The sequence below is a fragment of the Crotalus tigris genome, unplaced genomic scaffold, assembly GCF_016545835.1.
Source record: "Crotalus tigris isolate CLP2741 ecotype Arizona unplaced genomic scaffold, ASM1654583v1 scf7180000023720.1715460, whole genome shotgun sequence".
Taxonomy (NCBI): Eukaryota; Metazoa; Chordata; class Lepidosauria; order Squamata; family Viperidae; genus Crotalus; species Crotalus tigris.
Genome location: NW_024100139.1, coordinates 1,212,520 through 1,228,899, shown reverse-complemented (window position 1 = coordinate 1,228,899; position 16,380 = coordinate 1,212,520). Strand labels below are relative to the sequence as shown.

The following is a 16,380-nucleotide window of genomic DNA, read 5'->3' as shown; positions in this document are numbered from 1 at the left end:
GCACGGTGGGAGGTAGGGAAAGGAAGACCCTGGAAACACTGAAAGACAGGAAGACCCGGAGGCCATGCAGTGGAGAGAAGGTGCCTCAGCGTTGCCCTGCTTGCTGGTCAAACCCCTCTAGGATGTTTTTTAGCTGAAACCAGTCCAATGTTCCAGGTTTTAGTTTGGCTGAACTGGGTTCAACCTGAGTTGAACCTCTGAACCACAGCGCACTTCGTCTGAATGCTACATAAGTGCAGTTCCCATTTGATGCACACTGTCAAGAGTTAATCGCTATATGCCTTCTAGCTTCTTCCACTAATCAATTTGCCAACAAGAAGGGGGCAGGGGTGGGAAGCGAAACAAGGAAACAGGATGCCAAGAAGCCGTTCCCAAACCGTGAGAGCCTCCAAAACGCCAAGGTCACTCTACTGCAGATTCTTGATGAAGAAGTGAACTGTTCCCATAACATAAAGAAGTTTTATTATTGGACAATGTGAACACCCGAGGGGTTAGGGTTGGGGGACAAGGGAATCTATTGTTTAACTAGGCAAGCTTTCGCACGGGAAAAATCAGAGCTGGTTTTGCTTCTTCAGTTCCAAGATGGTGTATCCAATAAAATTTTATCTTTTGGGAGTTAATTGGCCTGAGGGTTCCTTTTGTTGGGTTTGCTAATCGAACCATAGACACACACCTTCTATAGAGGTGTGCAAAATCCAGAACTGCCATATCAGGGATAGCGCATACATTTAATAAATAAATAAAACTCCACCTGCAACTGAAAACAGAAGAATCAAGGACCACTGTTGGCTCCCTGCGGTTTTGTTGGGACTACCTTTCTCTATGTATAAGAGTAACCGCAAACTGCTGATCCACAAAGAATGCAATCTTTCCAAGAGGGGTCCCTCAGGATCACATGTAGGAACTGTGACATCCCTCAAAACCAAGATTTGCAAGTTTTCATAGCAACTGCGCACTGAGAATCTCACCTGACAAACCAGAAGTCTAAATAATGATTTCTGTAGATCCTCTTACTTTCCAAATGTGCTGGCCAATCTGACTTCCATGTTCAGAAAGGAAATGCTTGGAAAATATAAATCTAAGTCTTCAAGTAGCAGTAAAATTGTTTCAACGTAATGTTTCAACATAAAGAAAAGCATTATATTTTCCCCACCAAAAGGAAAAAAACCTGCAAACATCACTCTCCTTCAATTGTTTTTTTTCCCAACTTTTGTAATTCTGTAATATTCTTAGTATCAAAACACCATATCCTTCTCTCGTTTGATCCTTTTTTCCCTACTTTGAAGCAGATGCTATCTATTTAGCAGTCGCCAGCATGCTAAAATGTGATTAGGAAATGGCACGTGTTGTGTTTTATGAGGTGTAGCTTCATCCGTCCCACCTCCCCAGCTCAGCTCAAATCCATTTTTCATTCTCATTTTGCAGCCCCTTTCAGTCAACCTGTAATCCTAAAGCTCTTCAATGCCTCTGCAAGAATTCCCCAGAATCGCCCCTACTTTGCCAAGCTTCCTCCTCTATGATTCTGGTTGATAAGAGTTTTAACTAGATACCTATGGATATAAGAACATAAACCATATGTTAAGAATATTTTTAAAAAGTCTGAACCACATCTTTCTTTAACAAGAAAACAAAAATCTAACTACCCGTAAGACTGCAAAAGAACAGTACAGCTTGTTTCTAAATTCCAGAGAGGAACACATTTTATGTCAAGTTCTTTGTTTTGAAAATAATGTTTCAGGAAACAAATAAAATGAACTGTGTGGACACAATGAAAAGTGGTTTACAACAAATATTAATCTTACAAATGAGTCTGTCTGTTAGGTCAACTGCATGCCAAGCCCAAACCAGTTTAACTGTTTTTTATATTGGCATTATAGACCTTAACTAGCATATTGTTTAGGCATACGTTTTTCATTTCTAAGGATAACTTTATTTTAATACTTACATATCTAATAGATTATTTAACACCCATACTAATATATTAAATAAACATACAGAAATTGTTTAATAACCTATTCTTTCATTGGATGGCACTGCACATTAAAATCTGGTTAGGTAAAAATAAAATATCTATTCTTTACAATGTAATTGTCAACCTGGTGTGTTTTACTACAAGCTGGACAGAGCTGGTTTAAATCAAAGTAACATCAGGACAAGTTGAAGGTTAGGGTTTTGCAGGGTTATATTTTATATTTTGATACTGTTAGCTACCTTCAGCCTTGGAGAATGGGCAGCTTACAAGCAAAATAAATAAATATTTGAAGCAGGCAAACCACCAGTATGCTGCAGCTACCAAAAACAGATGCCAGTTTTACTACATTAAAAGAAGCATTCTTTTTTATAAATCAAGCTACCTCATTCCTACATCATATTCTAGAAAACTCTTTTTTCACTATTAAGACATATTTGAAATAATCTATCCAGCATATGTCATTCAACTTGAAAAAGAAAGAGAATTTTGCTGGGAACCTCTAGAGAATGCCGAGGCTCACAAATCTGATAAACAAGCTGGGAGGACAACCAGGAGGAGAAGCACCAGGGGGAATGGAAGAGCAGAAGATCCAGGACGGTAAATGGCCTCAGAAATAAGAAGTGCTGACAGAGTTTTCTGTGCTGACAGAAAACCAAACTAGAACCAGAGAGATGCAGGAGGAATGAAGCGGTATCAGCCTAGAATCCCTACGTAGCCACAAGCAGACCAAGTCCAATCCCTCCTTGAATTCCCTGGACCCTTATCTAACTCCAAGCAGGTACTGACCCATTAATTGAGAGTATTCCTGCCCACTGACATGATTAGCAATAAATCAGCTTAACTGGACCTTCGCTGATTTTTCCTGCCTTACCTGGGAGGATAATATAGGGAAGCAACTCAACAGAGTAGGGATGGCTGGCGGCTGTAAGCGCAGGTGTGGAGAGTTGCTTAACAGGGAATATCTTCCTCAAAGGCTACCACCACCTTTTCTTTAAAGAGCACTTAATTGGAAGACTGCTCTAATTGCATCTAGCAAAGCATGGGGGGGGTTGGACTACGTGAGGTTCAAAATTCCCCCCAAAAAGTGTAAGAAGAGAGTTATATGTGAACAATTGACTTTTTTTCTTTCCCGGAGCAGCAAAGCATTTGAGCAGGAACTCATGTCTAAAGCCCTTCAATGGACTATTGTGGTCCTCTCAGACCGCTGTTTGTTGCAGTATCTAACTTCCAAATATGCTTCATCCACCATTAAGGAGCTCACACTAAGCTCATTCACTCTTGATGCAGCCACGGATTTCAAAGTATACAGGAATGAGAGAGAGAGGCATTTTTGCACTATGATGTGGATTAAAAGCAACTAGCCAGAGGCAAGAGGGGAGAATGCCCGGCATCCAGCCCAGGGGATTCTTCAAAAGTACGCAAGTAAAGGCCAGCAAATGCTCCAACAATGCAGACATGCTCCCAAGTGGCGAGGCAGGTGCCAGTCAGGGTTAGGAAGCCCAATGGGGGGTCCCAGTGATGAACCTCAGTAGTTCTGCTGGTCAGGGCCCAAATGGAAAGGAGCAATGAGCTGTACCTTATTCGATTCCGTGTTGTAGGAGTGACCGATGCTGTTGGTGAAGATGAGAGCGACAGTTGTGGCGAAGCGGTCCCAATTGCTACAAGGGAGGCTGGAGATGTTCCATCGGGAGCGGTCATTTCCCGTTTGATTTCTTCGCTGCTTCGGCGGGACACTTGAATGGAAAATTGGAAAGCCTGGTGTTCAATTTCATGCTGGATCCTACATTTGCAATCTGAGCATTTTAGTTCCATTAGCAACCTCGGTGACAGTAGATGCTGCTGCCACTGAGTTTGGCCAAAGGAGCAAAATCTATGCTTGTTCCAGAACTTCAAAGAACATACTCTAAGAGCTTAAGATGTTATTCAGAAAGAAACCATTTTTATTTCATTGCACTTACTCTATGATCTTAAGTTGTAGAAGCTCTATTCCACATACAATATCTCACAATGTGTTTGGCAAGGAACAACTCTCATCTGTTTGCTTTAATCTATCTACAATGTCACATAGCAATAACCATTTTCCTTACACATCGCCTGTTAACTGCACTCACTGGGATTGGCCTAAAGCAGGGGTCTTCAATCTTGACCCTTTTGACTTGTGGACTTCAACTCCCAGAATTCCTTAGCCAGGCACGCTGGCTGAGGAATTCTGGGAGTTGAAGTCCAGAAGTCATAAAAGGGCCAAGTTTGAAGACCCCTGGACTAAAGCTAGAGTTGAGATTCACCCATTTCTGTGTGTTATTTCACAATCCACCAATATTATAACAAAGTAGACCTTCATACCAACATATCCAGAAGTCCTAAGGGACATTCTCACAAATGTACATTTTCTAAGGGCATTCACAACACAGTGTACGAAGAATTGCTTGCCTCCACAGTACCCGTCATTATTCCATTACCACATTATTACCAGAGAGAGATTTAGCACTTTCCATAGCAGGAACTCTTGGCAGAGAAGCTGGTCTGCTAGTAGAAGAAGTTCTCAGCAAATGATCTGCACAGAAAGGGAAGGAGGAAACGTCATCTCAACCTCAGCACAATCCTGACCTGATCCTGCCTGCAGGGAGAGGCGACAGAGTGGATGGCCCCATACGATAAAGACCAAGTACTTGTGTGTATGCGCGTGTGCCCATACGTGAACGCTGGCTTACTGCTTCATGTGTGGTGGGTCCCAAACATGAGACTGTTCATCTAACCTTTAAAGTGCAGAGGAGAATCAACGTTGCCTTCACCTGTGAAAAACTGGTCACTTGGGCTGTAAGGCAGCATTTTTCTGAGGCTGCAACTTGGCTGGGAAATTACTCTGCAAGCAAAAATTGGCTTTTCTTTCTCTCAAATACCTTCTTCCCCAGGCTAAATATACTTTTCTTTTACTGAGAACCTGATTATGTCCTAACTGTTAGCATATGTACTGTAGCTTCTTTTCTCTAGTTTATCACCCCGCTTCTATTGCACTGCATTTGTTTAATTTTGATTTTGGAATGTTTTGTTCCAAACCACACTGAACATTATTTTTCAATTAAAAGAACGGGATGAAAGTGGTTAATAAAATAAATCAAATGATGCTGCGTAAAACTCAGTTGTGTAGTATTTTCTGATCTAGGGCAGAAGGAAATGCTGCTGATGCAATGGTTTGGCTGGCAGGGCCCTTTCTCATTTCTGTATACAGTACACTAATTTAGATTCCAATTTACTTTCCCGTGTATATTAAATAATGCCAATGGCATGCAAAAAACAACCCAAAAAGACCAGAACAAAGTATTATTTTAAGCGGTGGAAGAATTTCCATTGTTGATACTGTGCTGTTATTTCTCCAGGTTCAAAAGGAAGCCTATTCCTTGTTCACATGAAAACTATTCTTGTGAAAGTCTATTTTAAAAAGCCCAGCCATAAATCAAAGAGCTACACCCAGATCTGAGAACCATTCATTCTTACCGGAAGGGTAAGTAGGAAAGGGAAAGTTGATAAGTAAACCTACCAAGCACCAGAAAAATATTTGGAAATGGAGAAATAAACATTCTAGTTTGGTATCGTCACATTTTTTGCTCAAGAAATACTGTCCTAATGGTAGCAAAAGTGAATAGGGAGAGTAGGTTGTGTCCGAGAACTGTGCAGGAGGAGGACTCTCTATATACAGAGGAAAATTTGAATTTGGAGTCGGAGCCTTCTGAATAATCTTTCAAAACCAGTGAAGTGTCTCGCTTTGGGCTCAGCCGTCATCAGAAGACGTTTCAAAGATAAACCACTCTCGTATTCTGGAACGATCCAGCAGAGACAGGCAACAAGCCACAATTCAGCCTAGCCAAGCCTTAGAAAGGTATCGCAGGCGGTCAGTGGCTCTACCTTCGGATAAAGAAGTGGAGCTGATCTGCCTTCTGCAAAGGTCCTTCCAGCTCAACCCCCATCAGCGCCTGTTTCGGAACCATGGAAAATTCTGGAGGGTTCTAAAAATGTGCTGGGGATGTTCCTAGCAAAAGACGCCTCTTACCTTGAACTGGAATTTCTGCATAGCTGGACCTTTTGTCTGATAAAGTAGCAAGCGGCTTAGAAGCAGATATTGGTCCACTGATGGAGTGTCTCTGAAGGGGGGAAAATTATTTTTGAGAAAAGGAACCAGTTTACTAAATCTCAACTGTTGTCATTCACCACTTGAATATTATGCTATTTGAATTTTAAACACATCTCCAAGAGAGGCACCACTAACCCCAGTAAGTCATTATGATTTAGCTGAGCACGTAATGGCAGAAGATCAGGTTCAAAACTAGTTCAGCCATCAGCTTATGTCGCAGATAAATGACTCGTTACAAAGATTGTGGTTATCAGGCTTCGCTGGAGACCTTGTTTCAAGATTCCCTAGAGGGTAATTGAGTATGTTAATTAGAATAGAATAGAGCTGGAAGGGACCTTGGAGGTCTTCTAGTCCAGCCACCTACTCAAGCAGGAGGCTTATACTAGTGACTGTCTAGCCTCTTCTTGAAAATCTCCAGTGATGGAGCGCCCACGATTTCTGGAGGCAAGCTGTTCCACTGGTTGATTGCCCTCACTGTCACGAAGCTTCTCCTTAATTTTAATAGAATTATAATTAATCATTAGATTCACAGGGGTGAAGACTGAATTGGTACCTTAAGGAACCTTTGCAGGAATCTGTCAGGCAAACCAGATGTAGGCTAGCCTGGCGGTCATGAAGCCTAGTTTAGCCATTATTTATTTGAATTTATTGGCTGCCCAACCCCAGTAGACCCTGGGTGAGGTACAAAATGTGAAAAGATATAAAAGCAGCTAAAAATATTAAATCAAGCCAACGGCCCAGATTAGCATACTCTAATAAACAACAAAATCTAGAAGACCAAAGACGGACATTAAGCAAACGACAAGCATCAAGCACAAACCCAAAGGAAGGTTTCCAAAGCATTCTGGAAGACCAGGAGAGAAAGTCCTGATCTTTGGGGGGGATCCTGTTCCCCTAACAGAGAAGGCACCCTGCCCAGGCCCCACAAGATGCCACTATTTAATGGAGAGCACCCGCTCAGCTGTACTGGGTAGGCAGAAGCAATTGGAGACAAGCCAATCTCTCAAGTGTTATGCAGATGGTCCTTGCTTAATGACAGCCCTACTTAGCGACTGTTGAAAGTAACTTTATGACCAATCCTCACATTTACAACCGTCGCCAGATCCTGCAATCAGGAGATTGCCATTTGCAGGCTGCCCAGTGGGCTGTGTAGAGGCCATGGAGCAGCTGGCAATAACATTGTGCTCATGTGATGTCTTGCTTAATAACTGTGTCGCTAAGCAATCAAGTTGCTATCCCAATTTTGGTTGTTAAACAAGGACTTCCTGTATTGCTGGTATTCCCGACTAGGGGTACTTATGAAAACAGGAACAAATAACAAGCTAGAGGGTTTGCCCCCATTTCTACTTCTCACTTAATCCACTGCTGAAAGGGCTCCCCGATTTCTGATCTCAGGCACTGCAGTTACGATTGTTCCAGTTAATCATAGTTTGTAAGAAGTTTTAAACTAGCATTTCTCACTTCCGGTCTGTTTCCCTAACTGTGGCTCAGAAAAGGAGGCTGCCCCCTTTGCATCCTAAGAAATATGTGGATCGTTCCCTCTAGGAGACCTTGAGATATGCAAAGCCACCTGGCCGGTCCAAACAGACAGCGGGAGCCACACCATTGATGTTGTTTGGGTATTACTATGGGAAGCCGAACCCAAGACACGCTTTCCAGAAAGACATCCGGTTCCTTTTCTTTGTGTAAAGCCATCCCTGTTGCCAGCCTGCGTGAGGCTTGACCAAACCCGCAAAAGCACTGACCTGCATGGGGGAGACGGCAGCTGCCGGAGGGGTTTTCAGAGGGCTTGGGCTGAGTGGAGTCCGGGGAATTGTAGCTCCAGCAGGACTAGGAACTAGGGAAGAAGAAAGCGGGTCCAGGTTTATATCTAATGGCACAAGTATCCTAGAAGAAACCCTCTCCGCCTTTTCTCATTATCAAGTAAACAGAAACAAGCACGGCTGGCGAGGAAAGGGTGTCTCTTTCTGGGTGCCTCCAGGCAGCCCGGACACTTTCACTGCTTTCTTAAGGTAAGGTCTGCACTGAAGAGGGCAAAGAAAATTCCTCGGAATTTGCATTTCAGGGGGATGCTCAAGAAGGCGCTGTCTACAGAGCCACAGGGGCTGCCCCATAAGGCCTCCATTCCCCCCAGCATGGACGCCTCTTGCAGCACTGGAGTTTTTAAATTTCCTTCTGTCTGCCTAAGTCTAATACGTTTCAACTGGTTCCTTCACAGCCAGAACTTTAAACGTTGAGCAGATCAATGTAGAACAATTTACTGTAAGGGTGCATTGTTTAGTTTTAGTGCTGCTTTTACTCCTAGAATACAGACTGAAGTAAAAATAATAGAGACAAACTAAGAATTTAATTGGTGCACACAATGGGAAAATTAAATGATACTAAGATGAATGAGACCCCCCTGATGGGTCCGTGACACTTAGATCTAAAGAGGCTAAATTGGTACTTTCTTAGAGCATCTGTCAATTAAAATGCTTTGACAGATGAACCAGAAGCTTTAGTAGTCTCAAAAAACATCCAGAGATGACCTATTTTTGAGCTCTGTTTCCTTTATTCTTACCCCATTTTTGTCATTTCTGCCATTTGTATTCGTTTTTGTTGTTGCTTCCTTGTTTTTAAATGCTTCCAGAAATTTGTATACTGCCCAATCATTGGGATTTAAACTGATTCCTTTCTGGAATAATGCTGTAACATATATAACCACATGTGGATAAATGTTCTAATCATATTCCAAAAATATGTCTATTTTTGTGGAACTTTGGTTATATTGATTGTGGGAAATAGCCAAGTAAATTACACCAAGAGACTGGAAAGGTGCTATTCCGCCATGCTTCAAGGACTGAATTCAGGAAATGTGCAACTCCTTTAATTTTTGAAAATTATTTTTTGTTTATTCTTTTTTTGGGGGGGTTGTTAAAAGAATTTAAATATTAGATTACTCACTGGATGGCTGTATATAACCTTTCTTAGCAATGTTTCTCTTTGCTGTTTGTTCTTATTGTTTTTGTTGTGCTATAAGTTATTTTCTCTGTATTTTTTAGAACTGCTACAGAATACGTATCTATTTTAAGACAGATGCCCATTAGTGATGACCTTATTTGGGAAGGCATTTGTCCCACTGGAGCTGCCGTTTCCTTTCAGCTACTTTATTGGTCCCCTTTTCTTCTGTAACTCCTACACGGAGACCGACTCATCCCAGTAAATCCTTTGGGACCAAGTAGGGTGATGCAGAGTGCAGGCAAGCAATGTGGAATCACAAGATACACAAATTAAAGGCAGGACATAAGAAAACAAAACAAAATACATCTACTAAAATAATGCTTGATTTACCATTAAATCACCCTGTGGGATTAAGAGTATGAAGTGAAGTTCCTGTATAATGTTTCACTCGTTTTATGTAGCTCCTTAAAGAAAAATTACCTTGTGAGGCGCTATCGAAGGATTTGATGAGGGTTTTGACCGTGGGGGTCGGTTCCGAAGATGTGGAGGACCTCCGGCTCGCCCCCATGCCTTGCCGCAGAGCTGCCAAGTCTCTTTCCACAGCATTCATGTAGTTGTAAACGCGGCCACGTTCCTCTTCTTGCCTACGTGTCAGAGGAAACCCAACAAGATGCACTTTCAAAGGTCTGACTGAGTAGCCTCTGTGACCCTGGCAACAACAGCCTGAGTGGAGAGCATACAGTGTGTCTGAAGGATGCAGGGACCAGATTATTGCCTCATCTTTTCAACGGCTAAACATTCTAAGGGAAGTAACAAGCACGTCCCCTTTTACAACATGAGAGCATTTTGGAATGAAGAAGCATTTTTTCATGTTTTGAAGTACTATCAAGGCATCTTCCATCTGGTGATCTATAAATGTGTGAAGAAAGAAAGCGCTATAGCTAAAGCAAAAAGAGTGTGTTTTGTATTTAGCACATGAGTAAATGGGGGAGGGGGAATCAGGCACTGCTCAGTCAGATGCTCTTAAGAGGTGAAAAAAAGGGGATAAAGGGCGTAACAGGGAAGGAACATCACATTCATATATATTTTTGCCATCACTCTCTCAATGAGCATTTCTTAAAACTATAAATAGATTGTTATGCAATGCCAATTTTCAAAACAAATTTTGAAAGGGACACAAATATAAAGTAAACAAATCAATTCCAAAATACTTCTAACACAGAACTTTATATAATGTTCATGCACAGGTCCTAAACATTCATCATTATTAAAAATTAGAAGATTAGAAAAATCCAGATAACTAGCCATTAACATTCTAGAGATGTTTTGTGACAAATATTTAGCAACCGACTGCCAATTTTCCACAGCAAACGGGGAGTTTCTGTTCTGAATCTCTCTCAGCAGGTGGTCCTGACTGTGATAGCCTCCATGCACGGGTGACTCCTTAGCCCGGCTTCAAGCCCGGCACTCGGTCACTAAGTAACAGAGGCAGTGAGAAGTTTTAGAAACTCGGGCTCTGTTAAAAGAGAATTTTCTTTCAGACAGTTTTTCAAAACAAAACAGACAGGAGGCTCTGACAGAAGAATCAAAAAGAAATTTCCTAGTGAAATTAAGGAGAGAAGATCTTATGGGAATTGCAATTGGCTTGTAATGCCTTAGAGCAGTGGTTCTCAACCTGTGGGTCGGGACCCCATTTGGGGTCGAACGACCATTTCACAGGGGTCGCCAAGCAACGCAGTCCGCCATTTTTTCCCCCTTTTCCTTAGCTGTGCTACTCCCTTTTATTCTGTTGGCTTTTGAAAGCCAATCGAAGAGACTCTCTTGAACAGAGTCTAATTCTATTGGCTTTCAAATGCCAATAGGAATTGTCCAGGCTGTCTCTGCCCTGCTGAGCCCGCCAAAAGTCCCATTCTGCAAACGGTGCTGCACCAGTTGAGTAGTCCTCGACTTACGACCGGTTGAGTAGTCCTCGACTTACGACTGGTTGGGGGTCGCGGCATTAAAAAGGTTGAGAACCACTGCCTTAGAGGAAGACTGGTGTGGGGAGCCCATCTCTTTCTCTTGATAATCTCGGCTATTCTCTCTCTTTCTTGTCCTCAGTGGCAGCACTGATGTCAACTGGTCCTTTCCAGTCTATTCAGTTCAGAAATTCTGAGAAAACCAATGTTTGGGCTGACCAGGGGACGTTGCAAGCAACCATGAATGCATGCTGGTTGCTGAGCACCCAAACTACGATTGTGTGACCACCGGGGGTGTGTGTGGCTGTTGGAACTTCAAGTGGTCACTGAGCAATCAGTTGTAAGTTGGGGACAATCCGCAGTGGGGAAAAAAAGGATTTTAATAAATTTACCATTTTTATAAACCTCCTCTAACAGACGAGCAAAAAAACCCTGTAAATTATTCGATATTCTCTCGTGTTCAGCAATTGCGTGCTGTGCAGCTTTCAGAAATGTAAGAAATTGCCATAAATAAATTATAAATGATAATGATAATTAAGTTTCATTAACATACTTGCGTGATTTTATTTCCTCGAGCTCTTTGGTGAGCTTTTCATTCTTTTCTTGAGCTTCGTGCAGCCTGCGCTTTAAGTCTCCAATTTCTTCCTGGGCTTCAGATTTTATGTCATTCGCAATGACCACAGCAGTCTGCAAGTCTGCTTGAAACTGGCGCCACTCTGCAGACTCTTCCTGAAAATAAGCAGGGATCAAGCAGCAGATTCCCAGGGAGGGAACTGACAGGTGTGCAATTCAACCGGAAGAGGAAGAGACAACAGAAAGAGGCATCTTTTCAGAGGGTGTGCTCAGCTGGGGTGGGGGGATGAAACCCCAAACAGATGCTGATTGCAAGTGTGACAGCCTTGCAGGGTGGCACTCTCTCATGATAATCCCCTGCCCTCTCCAACAACTCTTTTGCCATCTTCTTGGGGTTTGCAATCCACACCTTGAGGAACACTGGAGTGAAGGAATACACAATTATGCTCAAAATTTAAAATCCTATACTTCTAATCCGATCCTAAGTAGCCCTGGGGAGGGCTGTCGTAACTTTAAACATCAGAAAGTCAGATACCTTGAAGAACTGTAGGATGAGAATTTGATTGGTAAACACTTTGAAAACAAGATGTCAAATTTAAAAAAAAAATAGCAAAAAAAATGGTCAAAAATAAGTTATTCCAGATGAATCTTATTTTTTGATCTGGAAATTTCTTAGTAGCATAAGTGCAACAGATAAAGTGCACTTGATTATAGCAAACTATCTGACAAAACATCCCATGGCATGTAAATCAGCAAGTGTGGGCTGAATGGCAAGATAATTAAGTGGCTCTGGAGCTGGCTCAAAAGTCAGACAACATGCCCTTCTCAGTGTTCTGATCAAATTGGAGGGAACGGGTGATACAAAATTCAGTCCGGGGCCATTCAGTATTTATATTAGCAATGTGAATGAAAAGGTGGAAAGACGGCTTAGTAAGCCTGCAACGAAGCAAAATTCAATGCACAGATAGCACAGATCCCGGAACACAGAAACAACTTTCAAAAAGACCACGACAGTTTAGAGAAACGGGCTGAAAATGTCACTATGGAATTTAACAGAAACAAGGTGAAGTTGAAATGAAAGACAGAGTTCAAAGGTAAGGAATCTTTCATTTAACAGCAGCACTGTGGCAAGATCTTGTGACGGTAGTTGATCAGTTACTGAATGTGATCCAGCATACACTGTGGCAGCAAAACACCCAAGGCAGGGATGGTTCCCATTCCAATGTACATTCTGTGTTGGTCTGATCTCCCTTTCGGTAGGAGCAGTTTGAGAGCAGAATGGAGGACCATGAGAGATGACAGTTTCCCTTCACTGAATGTGCTCAAGTGGGGTCTTAGCAGGCATCCAGCATCCCTCAGCTCTGGATTCCTACCCAAAGGAGGGATCTAATGACTGAAGTAGTTCCTTATGAATCTATGAATAAAGAAGTGCAGAAGAGACATGCATTCTTTCAAACCATTACGGAAAAGAACAAGAAGGTAATTGGACTAAATAAGGAGCCACTTTGGTCTAACCTGCAGGGGTAGGCAACCTCGGCTCTTTTATGACTCATGGACTTCAACTCCCAGAATTCCTGAGTCAGCATAGCTGACTCAGGAATTCTGGGAGTTGAAGTCCATGAGTCATAAAAGAGTCGAGGTTGCCTACCCCTGGTCTAGTGGTTAAGGCACCAGGCTAGGAAATGGGAGACTGTGAGTTCAATTTCCACCTTATGCATGAAAGCCGGCTGGGAGATTCTGGACCAGTTCCCCCCCTCCCAGCCCAACAAACATGACGACTTACCCTCAGCCGCCTGTGCAGGGTCTTGATCTCTCTTTCCATGTCATGTTTTTGATCCTGAAGCTTCTTAACTGTGTCTAGCAAATAAAAAGTAGCACAGGATTTAACAATAAACCTGAACATATTTCCTGCATTTATATTTTTAATGTGACTAACAACCAAAGTTCTCTGGATAGACTGCAAAACTGTTATATAAACTAGGTACCCCTCATGTATAAAAATAATGAAGATGTCTTGGGAGAGGTTAAGTATATTAGTATGGTATCCTAAACACCTCAGATTGCGTGCTCTATGGAAAAAGCAGTAGCCTACACATAAGACCACCGTCTCCCTAATTTTATGCCAACGTGTTAAGTGCACTGCTGAATTTTAATGTAAGTTCCTTAGGACAAAATATGTTTGTTTCAGATTAACTTTTCAAGTAGTGCAGTTTTCCTCAAAAGGTGCTATTAAGACAGGTTAGCCTCTGTCTTTCAAAGTTGGCTTTCCAGCTTAGGATACTAGCTTTCAAAATCTAAGACTGCCATCTAGTGAGAAGTTCAAGAAGAAAGCAAAGGCCCAATTTGGAACACCTTTCTATATTTACGTTCCTTTTTAATTAGTGTTTGCAAAATTATTTCCTTTACATCTTAATCTCTGAGCTATGCAAGACCGTGTAGATACTGTAACCAGCTTAGTCATAAAATGTTAGATTTTCAACTTCCATCTCTTAGATATTATTCCACCTGGTTTAAAACAAATGGTTACAAATTTATTTCTTTGCCTCATTGTCTACAATACTTCTAAATTTGTGAGACAAATTTGGCAGAAACCAACACCAGATAAACAGAAACAGTCAAGGAACAAATGACCCACTCAAGACTGGCAGGGTAAAAGGAGGGCATCTAAACAAGCCAGGCAGCTTTGTTGCCCCCTGCAGGACAGGAAAGCAAGTTCAATCACCTGGGAAGCCAACCTTTACATTTTCCAGACAAGAGTGTTTTCCAACAGAGCATTAATGGGGAAAGTTATGCTGCTAATTTTCTCAACTACTTACTCTAATGAAAGTGGAACACTCCCCCTTTTTATAAAACATTCTCTTCATCCCATTTAATGCTATCTTTTGTTCAGAAAAGGGAACTGAAATATATATATATATATATATATATATATATATATATATATATATATATATATATATAGGTCTTTGGTTGTTCGGGTTGTCTCCCGCGTAAAATTGGAAGTGTCTTGGCAACGTTTCGACGAAGTCACATTCGTCATCTTCAGGCTGGTGTTTTTAGCTTCTTGCTTTGAGCAGCAATGTGTGGTTTTAGCTGTTTCTTCCTTTTAACTGCCAGTGAGGGTATGAACTGATTGGATGGGAGGGAACGGCTAGCTGTTGCAGTTCCGTACGCATTCGCGACATTTTGGGCACTCTAAGGGGGGAAAAGGATCTGACTCGAATAGGACAGAAGGTCTTTCCCAACAAAAGAACAAAATTCTCAAAGAAAAAAACAACAACTCTTCGTCCTTTAAGAATAAGAAGCTGAGAAATTTCCAGGTGAAGATGTTTATCTGATTACTGTTCTCAAGTAACTTGAGTCCAGCTATGCAAAGTTTGTAGGGAAACGCGCAGCGATACACACGCTAGATATTTCGCTGAGAACAACCGAGCAGCAGTTTTCGACTTTGCTCACCAAGGTCAGATTAAATGCAAAGAATTGATCGCTGGAGAGTTAGAGGACTCTACATCACAATCTATTGCAGCCAAGAAAATAGAGATAAAGGAGAAAAAAGAAAAAAAAAAAAAACATAAAGTTGATGAAGATGAGATTCAAAAAATGCAAATCCTGGTTTCTTCTTTTTCTGAAGAACAGCTAAATCGATATGAGATGTATCGACGATCAGCTTTCCCTAAGGCTGCTATTAAACGGCTGATCCAGTCCATTACTGGAACCTCTGTGTCTCAGAACGTTGTTATTGCCATGTCAGGAATTTCTAAAGTCTTCGTTGGAGAAGTAGTTGAAGAGGACTAACCTGAGCACAACCAAACAGAACACTCCCCCAGCCAATCAGAGCACAGCCAAGCCCCTAACCATTCAGAACACACCTCCACCCAATCAGAACACAGCCAAGCTCCCATCCAATCAGTTCATATCACTGGCAGTTAAAAGGAAGAAACAGCTACATACATACACACACACACACACACACACACACATACACGGGGTTCTTTAATCTCTACCTACTTTCAAAATTTATTTCAAAATTCAAAAGTTCATTACTCAATGTAATGGAAACATTACATTTCACTTGAAAAGCTATAAAATTGTGAACCTGCACCCTCCTTCGAAGGTTTAAGATGGGCTTTTCTACTTACATGCAGTTTTTTCTTTCTGATATAAATTTTAGAAAAAAATATTTCTTATGAATTCCAGAGTTTCCAGAGACTGGCAATGTTTGAGAAAGGTGTAATGGCTAATACTCCTAAATTATTTTAAGATGCAATTTTCCCTAACACAGATAATTATAATGACTGGTTTAAGTAAAGTTGATCTTTAATTTTATGCAGGGGGGGGGATAAAACTCCAAAATTTATGTAATAGTTTTTAAAGACCTCTCAAAACTAAAGTAATGGGTAAAATATAACAAACATGATAAATTATAAAAGCAAAAATAATCATAAATTGTAAGAATAAAAGGAGTAACAAATCAAATAATGTATCTTCATAAATGACTTAGATGAGGGAATTGAAGGGGAACTCATCAAATTTGCAGATGACACCAAACTGGCAGCAGTATCCAACACCCCAGAAGACAAACTCAGGATCCAAAAAGATCTTGACAAACTGGAACAATGAGCTCTGTCCAACAAAATGAGTTTCAATGTGGAGAAGAGCAAAGTTTTACATTTAGGCAGGAAAAACCAAAGGTACAAGTACAGATTAAGTGAGACCTGGCTCAAAAACAGTAATTGTGAGAGGGAGCTTGGACTCTTAGTGGACGATCATTTGACCATGAGTCAGCAGTGTGCAGCAGCAGCCAAAAA

General features: G+C 41.4%; 1 protein-coding gene across 3 annotated transcripts in view; it reads right to left on the bottom strand.

Moving 5' to 3' along the window:
* The window catches only part of SPECC1L (sperm antigen with calponin homology and coiled-coil domains 1 like), a 54,324-nt gene that overhangs the window by 15,760 nt on the left and 22,184 nt on the right, over window positions 1–16,380 (bottom strand). For all 3 annotated transcript variants that reach the window (XM_039321067.1, XM_039321066.1, XM_039321065.1), the window contains exons 6-12: window positions 13,356–13,429; window positions 11,553–11,728; window positions 9,522–9,685; window positions 7,847–7,938; window positions 6,021–6,111; window positions 4,443–4,526; window positions 3,549–3,705 (exon numbers count right to left, since the gene is read on the bottom strand). In XM_039321067.1, coding sequence (XP_039177001.1) covers window positions 3,549–3,705; window positions 4,443–4,526; window positions 6,021–6,111; window positions 7,847–7,938; window positions 9,522–9,685; window positions 11,553–11,728; window positions 13,356–13,429 — 838 coding nt within the window. The remainder of the gene's footprint in view (window positions 1–3,548; window positions 3,706–4,442; window positions 4,527–6,020; window positions 6,112–7,846; window positions 7,939–9,521; window positions 9,686–11,552; window positions 11,729–13,355; window positions 13,430–16,380) is intronic.